General features: G+C 43.7%; 1 protein-coding gene across 1 annotated transcript in view; it reads left to right on the top strand.

The window, feature by feature from the left end:
- The window catches only part of CFAP61 (cilia and flagella associated protein 61), a 290,455-nt gene that overhangs the window by 166,724 nt on the left and 103,521 nt on the right, over positions 1-20,210 (top strand). The window contains exons 19-20 of the mRNA XM_045980366.1: positions 13,302-13,400; positions 19,535-19,703. Coding sequence (XP_045836322.1) covers positions 13,302-13,400; positions 19,535-19,703 — 268 coding nt within the window. The remainder of the gene's footprint in view (positions 1-13,301; positions 13,401-19,534; positions 19,704-20,210) is intronic.

The following is a 20,210-nucleotide window of genomic DNA, read 5'->3' as shown; positions in this document are numbered from 1 at the left end:
TTGCCCGAAGTCACCAACTAATCCAGTAGGACGCAGCTCCGAGGGAGGGGAGAATCATGAGGGTGATGTTTCGATTTGTTCATTTATTTGTTTTAGTGCAACGTTCTAGCCAGTCCTTAGCTGTTACCCATCCAGTTACATCTGCACAGACACACCTTCTTGTCTTTGGTTGTCAGGCCTATGAGTCACCTGCATCTCCTTGTCCTTGCTAGGGCAAGGCCTCCTGGGCCCCTCGGTTCCCAGTGAAATGGGTGACAGGTGTTTTCTTAGGGACACATACCAACATCCCTTGGTGTGTCCCTGTCCTCCTCCAGTCCTGTTCAGTCCTCCAGTGCTGGGCTAAAGAGTGGCAACCCTGCTCTCAAGAGCTTCCTGCACCCTCCATCCACCCTCCTACGGCTCCTGACTGGCTGGTGGAGGTGGAGGGTAATTCAAGGTTAGGGTGAGGCTCAGGTAGTTTGTAGCACCCCCCACCCCCAGGGGTCATCTGCCTTTGTCTTCTGAGAGTGCTGTGTCCAAGAAAGTCTGAGAAGAGCCCAGGAGGAAGTTGTGTTTAGGCCCCACACCCCACCCTATGGCCAGTGTGGGCTCTGGCCATAGGCATCTTCTGGCCTGTCCCCATCACCTTCCCTGCCAGGGCATGGGCTCCCATGGTGATCACCAGGAGCTGAGCAGGGGACCAACAGAAAGCATGCAGTCAGGGCCGACGGAGCTTTCTTGGGGTAGGGAGTGATGAGGAGGAAACCCCCACTTATTCTGTAGTGTAGATAGCCATGAATTCGAGGGGAAAAGGTAGCTCTTGAGATATTTTATTGTGAATCATCTAGGTTCTTTAGCATCCCAAGACATTTACATCATGGACCTGAACTGTTTTTAAGTTATGGTTCTCATAACCGATAGGTTGTATTCATTTGGTTGTCCCGGCTCTTTGGCACTGAAAGTTTTTGGCTTGGACAGTTAAGTATTTCATAGACATTGTCCTTCTCGGTACTGTTAGTAAAAAGACATGTCTAAAATTCCAGTCATGTGAAAGAGCAGAAAGAACTGGGTGTTAGCTGTCAGCCCCCCTCTGCTGCCCACCCGTGCTGAGAGGGTCATGGCGGGGACCCCCACGGTGCTGCGAGCCCGAAGGTGCTGTCCCCTAGGAACTCCTCCACTTGCATCTGGGACCTGAAGGCAACTTCCTCTTCTTGGATCAACAGCCAGGTCTGGAGGTGAGCGTTGATCATCTTGTCCAGGAGACAGTGTTTCCCAAAGAAGAGCTTTGCAAGGAAGTCTGAAAGCTCTTTTCAGAAAGCAGGAGGCCCTTTCCCACAAAACTTTAGGAAGGCCTATTTTCACCAATCGCTTCACGGACCCAGTGCAGCTCTGCTGAACTCCCCAAATGCCATGCTTTGACTACTTCAGGCTTTCCACCGAAGTACTCCAAAATCATTTTTTTAAAGACAAATAGGGAAATGGTATGCCCCCCAAAAAGGAGCAGATGGGGCGCCTGGGTGCTTCATCGGATAAGTGTCTGACTCTTGATTTCGGTTCAGATCATGAGCTCAGGGTCGTGAGATAGAGCCCGTGTCATGCTTACGCTTGTCTCTCCTTCTTCCTCTGTCCCTCCCCTGCTCACACACACGCTCTCTCTCCCTAAGGAAAAAACAAACAAACAAACAAACAAAAAAAAACACAGGAGCCAGGTCTATGAACTCATCTTAACATTTTTCATCATTTTTCCTCACGGTGAGGTTTGTGGAGCGGCCGCGATATCGCAGTCACCCAGGAACTCATGAGCGATGCAGAACCTCAGGCCCAGGCAGTGTCCCTGGTAGAAAGTGGTTCCCACTCCAACCCCCGCCCCCAGCCAAGAACAAACAGCTCCTTCGCTATCTCTTGGGCATCAGCTCGCTGAGCTGAAGCAGTTACGGTTTATTCTGTTTCAGCTCGTGTGTCTCTATGCTTCTGAGCATCATATTATTTACTCCTAATTACGGAGCAGTCCCTTTTAATCCGTTATTTTAAAATCCTTCCTAATTAAATTCTGAGGTAAAGAATCTCTCGAGGAGCCTGCGGTGGCATCCTGGGATGCCGGTGACTGAAAGCAGCCCAGAGTGGTGTCCCAACGACCCTTTGTGTGCCTAGAGAAACACACTCTTCCAGTCTCAGAACACGCTGGTGGCTGCGAAGGCCTCAGGCTCACCTTCCCTTCCACTTACACCGCACGGAAGAGTTTTCTCAACAAAGACAACCGAATAATCTCATCGAGGGGGGGCATCTCTGCCTTTCTGCCTAAACCTGCATCCGTCATCCGGTTGGGTGGGCTGCGGTGACTAAGGGGAGCTGGGATCACGGAGGGATTATCTGTGAAGCCTCAGTAGGGAGCGGTTGAACTTTCCTCCTGGTAGCGGGCCACACATCCTCCTGGTAGCCGGCCACACATCCGGCACAGCTGTGGGCTCTGGCAGCCGCCCGCCCAACGCTGGCAGCTTAATTAGACTTTTTATCTCCGCATTCGTCTGAGGACATCTGAAACCTTCAGTGTGGCCTGTCACTAATTAGGTGACTAATTAAATAGTTAGTGCTTACTTGCTGATCTCAGAGCTAAACCCCCGTGAGCAGGTTGGTGGTTGTCATTGTTCTGTCCTGTCAGTCTCAGCCCCCTCTGAATGGATGGACACGGGCTCTCCCACACTGTCCTTTTGAGACCGAGGCAAACACAGCACGGGTATGAGCTGTTGCCCTCCGCTTTGCCCAGGGAGCAGGCAGAGATCAACAGGGGGCAGGTGGCATCTTGCCTCTTGTTATGTTGACATCACAGTGGAACCTGTCAGGGGGCCCACACCGAGGCCCCAGTCTGGTGGCTGGGGTCGGGTGGGGGAGGGGAGAGGAGGGACAGCTCTGGGTGGAGCTCAGAGAAAGACCTTCTTCCCCCAGAAAAAGATGACCTACACTCCCTGGTGTTGCTAATCACAGTTGAGTCTCCTAATCAGATTCCAAGATTTAAATGTAATTAATGTTCAGTGAGAAAAAATCTTCATTTATTGAAATTGTCCATTCCTGCTCATCTCAGGATAACTTTTTGTATCTACTACTGCCCACTTTAGAGACTCCCGGAACAAAAGAAAAGCGAGACTCTTTGAGCAATATGAGGGCTTTGCAGGGGGATAAGCTTATTGTCAATTTGTGTGCATGCATGTGTTTTTTCCATGATTCTTTGGGGTTAGGTAGGGCATTCGTTCTTCATGGTCACACAAAGTACAAACCACATGTGTGGACTGAGTAATAGACTCGCCCACCCTCCACCCTCTACTATCAGATCTTTTCCATCATTTTCAAATAATGATGTCAGTGCCTGTCTTGGGTTGCATTCCTTCAAAAGCTGAAAACAAAGAATTTGGGTGCAGGCAGTTTATTTGGGGGTGATTCCAGGAAACTACCTGAGACTGCAGGGTGGTGAGGTGGGAAAGGGAGGAAAGTTAACAACACCCCCAAAAAGCATTGATCAGCAGGTTGTTGTGTGCAACTGAGATGTAATTCCATACTGGGGCCCTCGAAGGGACACAACGGAGAGTGGCCCCTCTTTGCATAACCCTCTTCCCTGGCACAAGGGTTAAATCAGGTGATACATGCAAAGCATCTGGAAAAGCCTAGCACTCAAAATTTATTAGACCAACACTGCCCCACTAATTAAATCTGCATATCTAGTTCCCTCGTGGTTGCTTTGCATTGTCTCTTGTATGAGGGAAGAGACTGGGGAGGTAGAGCCTTAATATGGAAGATGCTTTCTTCCCCAAGGATTAGGGATGAATCATGGGTATTTCCTGCCACCCTATGTGTCTGTTCCTTCCAAAGGTTCTGGTCTGGCAAAGACCTTCTCTTGAAGTTCAGTTAAAATGGCCATGGTCTCTGGTTTAACATCAGGAGTACCAAGCAAGCTGACCAACACTCTGGGGTGTTTCCATTTTGCAAAGCTGCTTGACTATGAAGAAAACTGGAGTTGGTCCCTGCCCTTTTAGCTGTCTACCCAGATTCAGGGATGTAGGGGCCACATCTCTGGCTCCCACTGACCCTCACTGTTTTATGGGCTGCCACTGGAAGTTTCTTAGGCCCTTTTTTGATACTTGGATGCTTTGCAAACCTTAATCTGGACATATTTTGGGTCCTCTATTCTGCCACTGACCTCAAGTTGATCATGTAAATCTTAGGGGGCTCTGAGTATACTCCCAACCCCAAATCCAGGAGTTCCCTTAAAAAAAAAAAAGAAGCAAGGCCAAGTCAAAAAAATTTCAATCTTTACTCATGTGTCTCAAATACTTAATGGGATCATATACCTCCTTCATTAAAACTGGGGCACCTGGCTGACTCAGATGGTTGGGCATCTGCCTTCAGCTCAGGTCATGATCCCAGGTCCTGGGATTGAGCCCCACGTCAGACTCCCAGCTCAGTGGGGAGTCCGCTTCTCCCTCTTCCTCTGCCTCTCCCTCTGCCTCTTCCCCTGCTTTTTCTCTCTCTCTAATGAATAAATAAAATCTTTTAAAAATAAAATAAAACATATTAAACTCTATCCACTTTTCTTAATCACCCAAAACCCCTGGGAGCCTCTCATTTTTCTCTGCCTAAAACAGTGGTTCTCAAAATGGACCACCAACATGGACATCTTTTGGGAACTTAGAAATACAAATTCTCAGGTCCCTTCCCAGACCTACTGTATCGGAAACTTGGAGAATGGGACCCAGAGATCTCTGTTTAAACAAGTCCTGCACTACTTGGATATCATTGGCCCTGGTCAACACTATCCATCTCCATCCTACTGTCTCCACCTTTCTCATATGCTGCCTCACTCCCCAAAAGACAAAGGACACCATACGCTCCTAGTCACATCTCTCCGACCAGCCTCCGCTCTGATTCTACTAGTCACTTTCCTGCTTTCCCATAGCACCCACCAATTGAATTCTCTTGACCTGGTACAAGTGAATAAAAGTGGCTACAAGCACTTCGAGGGAATAAGGATGTATCAAACTGTCACTTCCCTTACACCATTTGATATTGGGTGGAAATTTAGAGGAGAGGCCTGGGAACCCAGGAATGGTCCTTCTGTAGGGCTGCCAGGTACCCTTCCCCTCTGGAGAATTGGACCACTTGGAGCCACTATATGAGACCCAAAGCAGCAAGACCCGCTACTGGGTGCCTGGCCTCTGGAGACCATGTTGATCTCTAACTGGAGTTCTCCAAAGAGAATTTCTTTCAAAGGGATAACCAGAATCTTCCCAGTATATCATCATAGTAAAGCACTTGGGCTTTAAAAAAAATAAAAATAAAAAAGATTTCATATCCTTGTGCTGGAGAAAAATGTTGTGATCGGCTTCCTAGACATGAGGTTAATGTTGAGTAACTTTTTCTATAAGCAACAGATTGTGAAAATTCCAGACTCTACAACTCTGTACATCAGAGCTACTTGCGGGGGTGGGGGTAGTAGTTTTACAGTTTCCTGGGCACCTGTTCCTGTGGCTATAATTCCCAGGCTAAGGTGGTCTAGGAATATGTATCTTTAAGATTCCCCATGTAACGATGACATGCACCCTTGGTATTGTAACCAGTTCTGTGGACATTTCCTCAAAATTGATGGTCTTATCTGTAAGGAAACCCATTTCCCCCTATAACTGCTCATTGTAATTGACCTATTTTTATGAGCTTGTTTTTCAAACCACATTTTCTAGTTCTCAAAAAATCGTATAACTTCTAGGTCACATCATTACTTCAGGGTTTACCAGGCATAATTATTAATTTATCGTTAAACATGACATAGCTGAAGGCATTACCCCATATCATTGTATTTACACACTAAATTGGACCTAGCAGAAAGTGTCTCATATACTTCATGCTTAAACTGTCACCATTAAGAGTAAAGGTCCAACAAGAGCTATCTGGCAAGCATGAGGAAACCTGCCCGTATTGTGTTAATAAAACTTTGTATCCACCAGCATCTGCCCCAAACATAAAACCCATCCTCGTCCCCACCCCCCACACCTCCAGAAGTGATCTCCCTCACTGTGGAATCCCCACGGTGCTTTATTTCAGTCTTAGGGACCTGACTGATTGGTGTCTTCTGTTTTGCCATCTCTTGTGTGCAGAGGCTTTGCAGGGGGTCTTTTATAACTGCTGTCTTGGTATGACATCTTGTACATGCTCCATGTATATAAAAACATGTTCAAAGTATAAATACCTAACATTTTTACTTCACACACACACAAACATATATGTGACTATTTCCCATACATTATAAAGTAAAATTCAACTTCATCTTAGTTTGTTTTGCTAGGACTTCCAAATTTTATTCTTCTTCGTTCAGTGACCATTTTCAAACATTACATTCATTTTCATTTTTTCATTAAAGATTTATGTTTTACTTCTATGCTGAGATACACAAGCTGTTCATCTGAGATCCTGAATCCCCACACCTTCCCTCCAGTCCCTTACCCTGGCACCATCCCTCTCCCCTGATGGGTCCCTGGAGAATTCATAGAGCACCTATGTTGCTCTAGGCAGGCACCCAGACCTTGTTGTTGGGTTCAGTGTTGATTCTAGATCCATTGTCCCAGGACACAAGCCTGGACTCAGGCAGATTTAAGAGACTTTCTCCTTTGTCCTTTTCTCCAGGCACCATGCTGGTTCCTACAGGGGGCTTCCATAAATAGGAGAGCCATGCAAGATGGCACCCAAGAGAAGAGAGAAAACAGGTTAGGGAGAGAGCTTTGAACTTCTTCCTCACCCCATGAACACTCCACCCACTTTAAGAAGTGCTCAGAATCCTTAACCCCACCCTCTTTGGGCTTCTCTTTCTTTGGTCTCCCCCCTCCACCTGGAGATGCGAGTGCGCCATTACTGACAGCAGCATGGGCATGGATGCAGAGGCTATGCTGTTTTTACTAACACAACAAAAATGAAAGAGCCAGGGGCGCCTGGGTGGCTCAGTGGGTTAAGCCTCTGCCTTCGGCTCAGGTCATGATCTCAGGGTCCTGGGATAGAGCCCCGCATCGGGCTCTCTGCTCAGTGGGGAGCCTGTTTCTCCCTCTCTCTCTGCCTGCCTCTCTGCCTACTTGTGACCTCTCTCTCTGTCAAATAAATAAATAAAATATTTTAAAAATAAAATAAAAAAAAATGAAGGAGCCAAAGACATTGTCCAAAAAAATCTCTTTCGTGATCTAAATAAGACAATATTGCTGAAGAAAGTAAAAAAAAATTTTCAGGGGAAAAATGGGTAGATTGTCTTAATAAATGTATCATAAATATTTTGACTTGCTTTGCCCTATATTTTTCTTTTGCTGTTGGAAGTTCACATAACTCCCAACTTTTAAGTTCCATCTATATCATTTCCCCATGAATTTTGTGACATTGCGTATCATTAAGACCAAATTAGATCTGAGTTATTCTTTGACTCTTTAAATAAGCAGTTAGGTTAAATACCTGTCTAGAGCTAGGATTTACTGTATTTGGCAAACATTTTTGTCATTCTTGTGAACAATTCAGAAAACAGAGATTTCAGTAAATTAAATGGTAACATTTAAATTGATGTAGGATAATTATTTTCTCTATATATTATCTATTTATTCAAATAGAAGCATTAATGAAAGCAGCTAATTAAATCACTGGCTTTGGTTGCCCTTACTATGCCAAAAAAAAAAAAGGAAAAAATTAAAAATAAAAATAATAAGCATTCACTTGGCAGGCTGACAGGTTTCTGTTACCCAGAAGGGTAAGCAACAAGAAAAGTTTTATGTTTCTTTCATCGTATTCACAATAAATTGGCAATGTGACCCTTTTTATTTGGAGGATAAGGATGTTTAGACCTAATTTTGTAGCTGTCCTCCTAAAGCATGGAATGAAACGCAATACCTTTTACTTATTTCCCTGGATACTCTAATCCCTCCCTGCTTTACAAGTATCTTTGAGCTGTTCCTCCCCTTGTATCCACAGCAACATAAAATCCCCACTGGAATTATCTGCTGTGAAAATGCAGGTGCACTTGTTTAATGTTTCATTGGCTTGAGCACTTAACTTGAACTTTTTTTTTTTTTTCCACGGCACCGTGACCTTTGATTTTGGAGGAGAGGGCTCACAGTGATGTTAGAAATTGTTTACGTACACGAAGCCAACGCCATTAGATCTGAGGACCGTGTCTTTTCTGTGGTCCTGCTCTTCCTGCCATTTTGTCTACCGTGTGTCCAAATCCAAGATGTGCTCTGTGACTCACTGTTCTGTTTGTAGGAACTTTTAAAATATTCATTGGTCATCAAATTAAAAGTCTTAAACATTTGATCTCCACATTTCATCCTCAGAAAAGCTAAAATCTACTAAAATTGTACATTATAAACTTTATTCTTTTAGACCAATATTTTTATTGTTATTCTTTTTTTTATTTTTAAAAAAGACTTTATTATTTATTTATTTGACAGAGAGAGAGCACAGCAGGGGGAGTGGCAGGCAGAGGGAGAGGGAGAAGCAGGTTTTCCTCTGAGTGGGGGAGCCCGATGTGGGGCTCGATCCCAGGACCCTGGGATCATGACCTGAGCTGAAGGCAGATGCTTAACTGACTGAGCCACCCAGGAGCCCCAGACCAAAATTTTTAGATAGTTATCAATTTAAGAAATTAAATACTTCGGTGTTTCTGAACCAGATTAAAAATTAAATTAAAAAAAAATACAGGGTTGGAGGGGCACCTGGGTGGCTCACTGGGTTAAGCCTTGGTCTTCGGCTCAGGTCATGATCTCAGGGTCCTGGGATTGAGCCCCACATCGGGCTCTCTGCTCAGCAGGGAGCCTGCTTCCCCCTCTCTCTCTGCCTTTCTGCCTACTTATGATCTCTCTCTCTCTCTCTCTCTCTGTCAAATAAATAAATATAATCTTAGAAAAAAATACAAGGTTGGAGGAAAAATGTGGACACATTCATATAAAGGTATGAAAGAGGCAAGGAACCTTCATTGAATAACAAGGAGGTTAACGAGGTTAGGTTACTCCTGATAGAAGGGCCTTACATACCTTACATACCATGCTCACGCATTTGGACTTAATGCATTAACTTACTTTATTTAAAATTGTTATTTATTGCAAATGTTCTATGCAGCAGACAATATTCTAAACATTTTAACCGATACTATCATCTAATCCTTGCAGCACCCCTACAAGGCATTAGGTTCTGTTATTCCCATTTTACAGACTAGGAAATTGAGTAGCAGATAGGTTAAATAAGTTTCCATTTTCCCAAGGTCAAAAAGCTAGAAAGTACTGGAGCCTGGGGTCTAACTGAGGCAATCTGACTCTTGAGCCCATGGTCTTAGCCACTCTGTTCTACTGCCATCGAAGTGCTGAGCCAACATGGAAACTTAAAACCAGGAATGATTGAGATTTGATTTAATTTAGAAAGAGGTTTCCAGTGTCTGTGCAGAAGATGGGCAGGGAAGAGACTCTCGCCAGAGAAACTCTCCTGAGACTATTTCTCTAGGCAAGAAGGTGAGCTAAGGCAATGTGTCCCGGGAATGTTGGGTGAGGCGCATTCCAGACATGTGAACCGGGTAAAAGTGACTGGACACAGTGACCAACTGTGGGAAGTGAGAAAGAGGGGAGGAGTCTGAAGTTGGCTCTCTAATGCCCTAACTCGAGAGATGGTTAGTTGGTCATGCCTTTGATGGAGATAAAGTAGCAAAGGAATGGGGTTCCAAAGACTTGTGTTTGGACACATACTGAATTTGGGATGCCTGTGAAGCAGCCCCATTAGGACTTTGGAAATTGGGTTTCAAGCTCAGAAGGAAGCTATAGTGTCAATATGTAACAGGAAGTCGTGGTGGTAGGTCGCACAGTCCAGGAAGCAGGCATGAAGACTGGAAGCTCGTGAGCAGGGATAGATGGGCAAAGGAGGCGCTAGTAGAAAAGCAATCATAGAAGAGAACCTTAAGAAAATATTGTCCCAGACCGCATGTTCTATGGCTGCAGCTTTTGGCCGGAGTCTCTGTCATGGCTCTGACTGCTCCTATTTCCTCCATTCACATCAATAATAGCATCCTACCCTTGCGAGCTCCTGGATGACTCCCTGTCCTCTTTCAGTTCCCAGAGCCCTGCAGACACCTCTGCCTCTATTCATTTGAACCCTGTGGAGTTTGCCACCCATTACTTGCCTGGACCCTGATTGATAGAAGGATCTTCCCCCATGCCCACCTACCCTGCCTTCATGAGTCAGCATGTGTAGATATTTCTAGTTGCCTCTCAGTATGTATTCTGCACTTTGTTCTTGATAACAGAACCTTGGCAATGTGGTTTTTGAAAAACCGCATTTTACAGGTTCCCTTTCTGCCGCATGTGGCTGTGTCATTGAGTTCCAGCAATGTAAGCAGAAATGTCATGTGAGACTTTTAATCTCTTCTTAATGGGCCGCCCTTTCCACTCATGCCTCTTTCTCTTCTGCTATAATGTGGATATGAGATGCAATGTCTGGAGCTGCAGGAACCACTCTGGGCCTTAGGGGACCTTGATAATGGAAGCCATCTTGGAGAAGCAGTCAACAGGGATATGGCCCCTGTTGACTGCATGACTCCTCCTTATCAGCACGAAAATCAGGTTTATTAAGTATAGCAGTAAGACAAATGTTCTGGTATAGAAGCAGGGAGAGATAGGGGAGGAACATGAAAAGGAGACAAGGTTATTGGGGAGAACCTGTCTTCTGAATTAGGGGGAATGGAAGAATATTCTTGTCGATTTGTTGGAAGTAACAAGAAGGGAAGGAGAGTAGAGGGGGCCTTGTGGCTGGTCTCTGTTTTATTTATGATGTGGGAGAATGAGGAAAGGGGATCAGAGGAAGAGCAAGAAATGCTAAAGTAGTGACCTTGAAGACTGGATAAAGGACCAGAGCGGCCACAGTGAAGAACACAGAAGGTATTTGGCTAAGGCGAAAGGAAAGGAGTGGGAGGCTGGTGCCCTTATAGATAAAAATCCAAACAATGCCCCCCACTCAAAATCTTTTGGAGAAGTCTTTAATTGCACAATTGCATAATTCAGGATATTACAGTGTGACAATTGGGCAATTTAGAAGTCATTTGATCCATGTTGTTAGATCGTTCAAATTATTCAGTGCCAAAGGGATTGTTTTTGTAGTAAAAGCTATAGCTGTATAATTACTAAGCCGCCTATTCACATAGAGCTATAAAAATGGCCTGTATGTAACTGTATTATTAGTACAACATAAACCACATTTCCATCACATAGGCACCAAAGCCAAAATAAATTTTAACTCCATGCGGTACAAACATGTATCATTATTTGCATTTTCTGTTAAATGGAACTAGATTAAAGACCTGTCATCAGTGTGCATTTGCAGACTGGCAGCCCTAAGTAGCTGGGGTTAATTGCGACCTTTATGTTATTTGAACATATTCAAAAATTTTATTCTTATTATTAGAGGATAAGACGTGCTTGGTTTTCTTTGTATCAAATAAGAATATTCATTCTTAAATGACATGCCTCCTTAGAGACTTAGAGCACAACCTTTCATAATATTTAGCTATTTCTAAATGTCAGGTGCTGTTGAGTTTATTACATTGCTGGCCCATGCCGTTACCAAAAGTCTCCTGTTTTTAGTGGTACTTAACAGATTGTCAGTAAATTGATAGCATTTCCACGTCTGGAAAATTTCCAGTTTTCTCCTGGGAAAGGAGGGCAGGTATTCCCCTCGAACCTGGTGAAGGTTTCTTTTTTGGCATTTGGTTTTTTTAAGGGGAGGTGTGAACTCGGAAGAGATTTTAGAGAGAAATATCTTTCTCACCATCCTAGGAAAAGATTAACTCACCCATAAAATTTTACTGACTTTAGCTGGAGGGCGAATTTGCAGCAAGAATATTTTAATACGTAAGGGGAATCATGGAGTGAGTCTTGAGCACGTCAGTCCCTTAGTGGCCTCTGCTTACGTGCTTGTGCCGTGTACCTAACAACGCTCACAGGGCTGGTCAGAGGACAGCCGGGGGAGTGCAGAGGGCACTGCGGGAGGTCGGAAGAGACACGGCTCTCATCTCTGGACCTGCTGCCCGTGAGCTTCGGGACCATGAGCAAATTACCTAGTATTTCTAACCTTGATTTTCCTCTGTATGAAATGCAGATAATAACCACTTTCCCCTGCCCTGGCACAAACTGCCTTGAAGATTAATCTCTGTGGTAATGCCAATGAATGTGTGTCAGGCCCTAGAAAGTCTGAGGCAAGTATAAAGCAGTTTCACTTCTTTTTTTTTTTAAGATTTTATTTATTTATTTGACAGAGAGAGAGGTCACAAGTAGGCAGAGAGGCAGGCAGAGAGAGAGGAGGAAGCAGGCTCCCCGCGGAGCAGAGAGCCTGATGCGGGGCTCGATCCCAGGACCCTGAGATCATGACCTGAGCCGAAGGCAGCGGCTTAATCCACTGAGCCACCCAGGCGCCCCGCAGTTTCACTTCTAAAAGCAACCTTCTAGAATTTTCTGCTAGGTGATACTTTGGTATCTGATTTGAGTAATTGAGATTGATATATATATATATATGTATATATATATATGAGACAGATCTGAAAATATATATATATAGCTTTTGTAGTAAATGCAAGGTGTGTCCTATGTATATATATCTGAAAATAATAAAGTTAATGTTGACGGTTGAGAATTAGATGGTCTTTGGATCCTTGTCAACAGTTTGGTGTCTATGGGGCAGTGGAGACAGAGGTTAGGTGAGAAGATGCTGGAGCCAGAGAGCCTGGATTCATGCCCTGCCTAGAGACTTCCCTGCTGTTTAGTCTTGAGCACATCACTTTGCCTCAGTTCCACATAATAAGTAGGTATATTTTTACTGACCTCATGGTATTGCTGCTTCGAGGATCAAATGAGGGACACACAAAGCACTTGAGGGTAAGCACTCAGAAGGTGTTAGCCATAGTGGCTGTGATCCCAAGCAACTTCTTGGAAGTAGTCTGCAATTTGAACTCTGCATTAATTTATATTCCATTTTCCTCCCTCTTCCCAATGTTGGGCTTTATTTTGCTTTACTCTGAGAAGCAAATTTTTAAAAAATGAAATGGTGCTGGGCATGACAGTATTGTAGCTTCTGGAAGTTTCTGCAGTTAGCTGCTTTAGGGCCATCTTCCTTCTTTTGTGGAAATGGTCAGTTCTGTTGGAAGGTTTGTGCAAAAGAGTTGCTGAAAAGAAAATGCAACAATTGGATGACACATGAAATAAAGTTAAATGGAATTATAATAATTCACCAAGTCAAGCTTTACCTCCTTTTTTATGTGTTCTCTTCTTTCTCCTTAGCTCTCACCTGAAGTTTAGTAATCTCACCCTGATTTCAACCCATGGACTCCCTGGAAAAAGACTTCTGGGCACTGAACAAAGGAAATTTTTAGCAAGCGAGTAAGAATTTCATTTGTTTTTTCATTCTGATGCCTACATGTCCTCATTTGTGTACACTTTATGCTAAATACAGTTGACCCTTGAACAACAAGGGAGTTCTAGGGACACTGACCCCCATGCAGTCCAAAATCTGCATACAACCTTTGACTCCCCTAAAATCTTTTTTTTTGAAGATTTTATTTATTTATTTGACACACAGAGAGATCACAAGTAGGCAGAGAGGCAGGCAGAGAGCGGGGGAGGGGGAAGCAGGCTTCCCACCAAGCAGAGAGACCAATGGGGCGCTCGATCCCAGGACCCTGAGACCATGACCTGAGCCAAAGGCAGAGGCTTAACCCACCAAGCCACCCAGGCACCCCTGACTCCCTTAAAATCTTAACCAGTAATATCCTAGTGTTGACCAGAAGCCTTACCGATAATGTAGGCAGTCAATTCACACATATTTTGTATGTTACGTGTAATGTATACTGTATTCTTAAAGTAAGCTAGAGAAAAGAAAATATTGTTAAGAAAATGTCAAGGAAGAGAAAATACATTAACAGTCAGTCCTGTACTATATTTCTGGAGGGAAAAAAAATCCATGTATAAGTAGACCCATGCATTTCAAACCCGTGTTGTTCAAGGGTCAACTGTAGTAGATTTCAGACTGGAAAGGGAAGGGTAGCAGGCTTTTCTCCTGGAGTTCAAACTCATTTAGAACATACAAGTACAAATCTGTTAATGAGGGAATAGAGAGTTGGGCTGCCATTTTGTATTTGTGGGAAGATGTCTGCCCTCTAAACAGCTGGGATAGAGCCTGCTGACACAGCTACCTCCTGCACTTGGCTTTTGAGTGACCCTACAGCACAGGGAAGCTTGGTGACTGTATTTGCATCAGACTAGGCAACTCCCCAAAAGTTCAAAGTTGGGAGACAAAGACGGGGTACCCCCTACCCCAACCCCCCTGACCCTTTGTCACGAGGGGCTGATCATGCTACGACCTTCTACAGTGAGCTTCATTGTTTGTATCAGTAGAATCACTATTTGTCAACATCTGTTTTAGAAAATGCCATTTCGTTATCACACAGCTTGCACTAATTTTAATTTCCTGTAGCAAAGCATGGGTACAAGAATTACTAGGCTCCCTGCCTCTAGAAACAATGTCCCAATTTTTCCAATGAGGAGGAAGGAAATTGTTCCCTCTTGGGGTGTTCCTTTTAGAACCCAGGATGAAGAGATCTTCAAACAGTGAGAAAAACGGCAGCTTCCTTGCCAGCAGAACCAGGCTCCCTTTGACCTAATACTTTCATCAGATGGTGAACTTTTATTTTTCTTGAAGGACATCATCAAGGTAGTAAAAAAGACGTGGGTTTTGAGCCGGATGAATGCGGATTCAGGTGGATGTCCCTATTATAAAGGGATTTCATGTCTCTGAGCTTCAGAGTTTTTGACTGTGAAAAGTATATGAAAAGTCAACCTTGCTGGAGTTTTTGTTGTTGTTGTTGTTGTTAAAATTACTGTAACAGCTGTCAATCGGAGAAAGACAACTATCATATGATCTCCCTGATATGAGGACATGGAGAAGCAACATGGGGGGTTAGGGGGATAGGAGAAGAATAAATGAAACAAGATGGGATTGGGAGGGAGACAAACCATAAATGACTCTTAATCTCACAAAACAAACTGGGGGTTGCTGGGGGGAGGTGGGATTGGGAGAGGGGGAGGGGGCTATGGACATTGGGGAGGAGGGTATGTGCTATCGTGAGTGCTGTGAAGTGTGTAAACCTGGCGATTCACAGACCTGTACCCCTGGGGATAAAAATACATTATATGTTTATTAAAAAAAAAAATTTTGGAAGGGGAGGCGAACCATAAGAGACTATGGACTCTGAAAAACAACCTGAGGGTTTTGAAGGGTCAGGGGTGGGAGGTTGGGGGAACAGGTGGTGGGTAATGGGGAGGGCACGTTTTGCATGGAGCACTGGGTGTTGTGCAAAAACAATGAATACTGTTACGCTGAAAAAATAAATAAAATGGAAAAAAAATTACTATAACAGCAACTGACAAAGGGCAGAGGATCAACTCAAGTGCATCTCCTTCTCTCACTGCCTGTCTTCCAAATGACACGATTCCCAGGAAATGTTGGTCTTGGTGATTAACGTCTCATGAGGAACATTTCAGTCAGCTTGATGAAGGTTTTTGTCAGCGCCCATGTTGGGTATGCTACAGAGAGAACAGTTAGCAAATGGCTTTCTGCTGGTTTGATTTCACATGGGATCTGCATGTGACTAGGTGGAGAGTCACCTGGTGGCCCCACTTCTGTCCTTGCCTCTCCACTTTCTCAACACAATAGCCAGAGCAATGCCACACAAATGTGAATCAGATTGTGTCAACTATCAATGGCCTAGAACGGTACTGTCCAATATGGTGCCTATTAGCCACACAGGGCTATTTTTAAAAAGTTTAACCTCAGAAGGTTAAATGAGATTAAAAATTCAGTTACTCAATTATATTAGCCATATTTCAAGTGTTCAGACAGCTCCACGTGGCTAGTAACTGCTGTATCAGACAATGCAGCTACAGAACATTTCTGTCCTCACAGAAATTTCTAGGATATTCCAACCTAAGATCCATCCCTGTCTGCTTACTTCTTTCACTTCGTCTTTTGCCATCGTTACCCTTGTTCTTGCCACTCTAGCCACCATAGCCTCCTTGATGTTCCTAAACCACAGCAGGCAGGTCTCCCCTGGGATTCTTGGCTTGAATGTCAACTTTTCCACACTCCAGTCCTTCTTCCTCTGCTTTGTTCTTTTCTTGCTGCAGAAGTTCTTCTAAATATTTGATAATTTGCCTTTTAAAATCACACTTATTCTTTATATTTTGAATCCTTAACCTCTAATGTAAAGTCTATAAGGGCAGGGATTTTTTTGTCTTGTTCACAGTGTGTTCCCAACATCTGGGACTGCTTGGCACACAGCAGGTGCTCCATAAATAATGTCAAACAGATGAAAGTTACATCCAAAAGTACCTGCAAAAGTTCTCTCAATCAGGTTATAGACATGGACTAAATAACACAGCCAGATGCCTCTGGGTGGGAGACTGCATGTTATCATAATTCTTAGAAACCACAAATTGAAATGTAAACAGGATGTTGCCTTTCAAATGATCCTCCTACCTCAATAAGGGAAATTATCTCTGGTCACAGAGTTTAAAAATAACTAATGCCTTGACATCCATAAATTTAATAATTTAAATTCCTCATTCTAGATACAGATGTTGAACTTTGCCCTAACCAGTGTTTTGATAATTATTGTTATTAATTTTTGAACATTTTTTTTGTCTCCCCATCCCCCCTACCTACCCCAGTTCAGCGTCTTGTAGAGAGGCTAATGACATGCTGGGATATAGCAGAAAGAAAGGCAGTGGGAGGAGAGGATAAACAGGAAGCGGAGAAATCCACTAATTGGACAATCAGCCCTGAATAACGAATGTTAATTGTGATGTTCCTTCTTTAGAGTGTCACAATAAATCCTTTACGAAAACCTCTAAGATTCTTTCCAGTTCTGAAGGGCTCTGATTTCATGAAGTGCATATTTCCACCCTGCTCATAATTGCTCCCCTAGAGTTGGCTTCTAATTTTGCACCTGGAGCTTTGGCTTAAGTCTTCTGACCACTGGCTATGGGGCCAAGCTGGCCACTCTGTACATATATCTCCTTCCAAAAATTTCCCCATCCTCCAATTATGCTTTCTTCTCCTCCTTATTACCTGTTTCCAGAATGTTCTAAGAAGACAAATTTTGACATTAGTGTTGAGTCAGGGTCAAGCTCACTTGAGAAACATGAAGTTTTATTGATGTTCCTTCTTTGCTTCTTTCCCTCTCTTCCAGAGAACTCTAGTGTAGGTATCTGTCTTGTCACCAACCCGTGAGACAGTCCCTGCCATGTTAGAATCCTAATGATCCTTAACTTTGCTTAGGGAGTAATTCTGGAAAACCATCACCAACAACCTCCAACATCTAATTTCACCTACCTGCTGAGTAAATTAACAAAGACCTCGAATGGACAGTAGTTGCCTACACAGTAATACTTTAAACTGGCAAATGTCATTCAGTGTAGTAATAGACAGTGAGAGTAAGCACCCCACATTCTTTGATTCTTCTGAAGTTTCCTAAAAAATACAAAAATAAAACAGAGTTCCTGGTGCCAGTTTCCCCTGGACAGACCTTCAGATTTTAACTCTGAAATATGCATTCTGAAATTATCAACATCACTGTCCTGCTGTCCTTAAAAATAACACTCTCTTAACCTTCCCCAAATTTCCCCTGAGAACTTTCATCTTTGAGCAAACCCTCATAAGACTAATCCCTGTGCAGTAACTATATTTAATTTTTCCTCATCTCGGACGACTGACAGTACCATTCCTATTATGAAGAGATGGTGTAGCAAATAAAGACAGTCTTTTGTGGGTCTTTCACAAATGTGTGAAATCGGTGAAGTTTCCTGTTTTCCTTTGAGCTACCAAAAGGTTTTTTTAAAAGAGAATTTCATCCCACTATCTATTATATTCTGGTGACAGGACAGTCCCTGATTTTTTTTCTTATTAAAAAGAAATTTTCTTGTTTTTAAGTGTTGTCTCATGGAGAGATACAAAGCCCAGAGCCCCCTTCTCTTTCACAGGTCCTTATAACGGGGTCTAATGTGCATCCATTACGAGAATTCTTTTTGTGTGTTGAGAGCAGACTCATGTGTGGATCAAAAAGAAAAAATGTTCTCCCATTACCACTTCACAATCCTGTGTGCCTCCAAGGAAAGTAAACAGGATTATGCATCATTAATATTATTTAGAATACTACCCTTCACATATGCATCCCACTTGACAAAACAGCATCTTTTACGTTCTTGTCTTCATCCCGTATGATGGTCAAGGCATGTGAGGAGGGCAGTTACCTCATGTTGAAAGGGCAGGAAACTTAAGTATTGAAAGGGCATGCAGAGTCCCAGGGTCCCGTCTCATTGGTGCCAAATCAGGGACAGGTCATGGCACAGCAAAGCCTAGATTTAAATGAAACACGTTGAGATGCCTGAGTGGCTCAGTCAGTTAAGCATCTGAGTCAGGTCATGATCTCAGTGTCATGAGATTGAGCCCCGTGTTGGACTCCATGCTCAACTCAAAGTCTGCTTGAGATTCTCTCTCCCTCTGCCCTTTCCCCCTCTCACTCCCTCTCTAAAAGAAATAAACTTATTTAAAAAAATAAATGAAACACCCTATACTCTGGGTCTTCAGAACAGGATCAATAAAAGGTCATGCTCATGAGGTCAGACCTTTCAGAAAACTCTGGAAACCACCCTCATAAAACTCTCTAAATAAACCCAAAGCTATGAAAACCCCACTTTTCTCACGTTAGAGTAGAATGCTCAAACTCAGATGGAACCCAGAGAAGAAAACCTGCCCACCCTGGACCCACTGATAGCAAAAGTATCAGTTCTCCAAAAATCGCCTTTGCCCTACAGAGTGAATCCCAAAAGTCTCCAGGGACTGTACTCATTGCAAACATAATTCCCTAATCGACATCTTCTATAAATAAAATGTGTAGTTGTTTTGGCATGAATCCATACACTAATTCTAAGAATGAGTCATTTATCGAAAAAAAAATTAGCAAATATGAAGGGTCTCAATATTCAAGACCTTGACCATTGCCTTTGGGAATCCTCAGCAATGTCACTTTCTTCTTCCTCATTCCCTCTGAGTCTGTGGTCAACATGACGATTCAACAGCTAAAGGAAGTTTACACCCTCCATGGAAGAGAAGCAGAAGAAAGAGTATATATTAATGATTTCACAGAGACACAGATGCCTGTGTGTGAGCGCGTGCGTGAGCGCGCACACACACACACACACACACACACACACACACACCCTCCCTGTTGTAGACTGGCCTATACCAGGTGGAACGATTTAGTTTTAATGGGAAGATGTCAATCTGTGACTACACATCTCACAACGAAAAATCTCCCAGTGTCTCTCTGGGGTCCTGGGAAACTCACGGTAGGGCACAGACTTGGCCCACTAGGGGACTCGAACCAGCTCACCAGATGTCTAATTAATGTCCACTGTCAGCTACTCAAATGTCACTGACGGCGCTTTTCTCTCCGCAGCCACTGTTTTCAGGACAGAGATTACGCGTTGATGTCACTGTGCTCCTGGGTCAACGTGGTGGTGGGTAGGATGACCGCCATAGACCGAGCAGCCAAGCATGTGGTGCTTTCCAAAGAGGAACTCGTGCTCTACGACCATCTCATCCTTTGTACCGGGCAGCAGTACCAGGTGAGGTTGACACGGAGATCTCTGTGGGTTTACCACGACACACGTCCTCAGGGTTAGGAGCTAACCTTCCCACCGGGACAGCTGCCACTGTCTCCATCAAAGTGCCCACCTGGCCTGCACGTGCAACCAGGATTGCGTCCGCAACCCCTCCCAGAAATCCATTCCAAGAAAAACATTCTGCTCAAGGGTAAAAAAAAAATCACAGCAAGTTGGAGATATGTCATTCTTAAAGCTGTTGTCCAAAAGTCTAACACTTCCTGCTCACCAGAGCAGAATCCAGACACAACCCGGCATGCGTTTGTGGTGAATTAATTTATGCCTCAAGAGGCTAACATTTGGCGGTGGTGACGGGCTCATGCGAAAGTATTTCAAACATGCGCACCTTCTGTCAACCCTTATTTTATTTTGTCTCTCAGTTATAAAACTAGGAAATGTGACTGATTGATTACCCAGTGACCATGCTTTCCATTTGGATTAAATTCTCGAACCACATTTGAGGCAAGCGTT

Source organism: Meles meles, chromosome 16 (assembly GCF_922984935.1).
Source record: "Meles meles chromosome 16, mMelMel3.1 paternal haplotype, whole genome shotgun sequence".
Taxonomy (NCBI): Eukaryota; Metazoa; Chordata; class Mammalia; order Carnivora; family Mustelidae; genus Meles; species Meles meles.
Note: the sequence above shows the minus strand (reverse complement) of the source record. Positions and strands in the feature narration are given on the sequence as shown.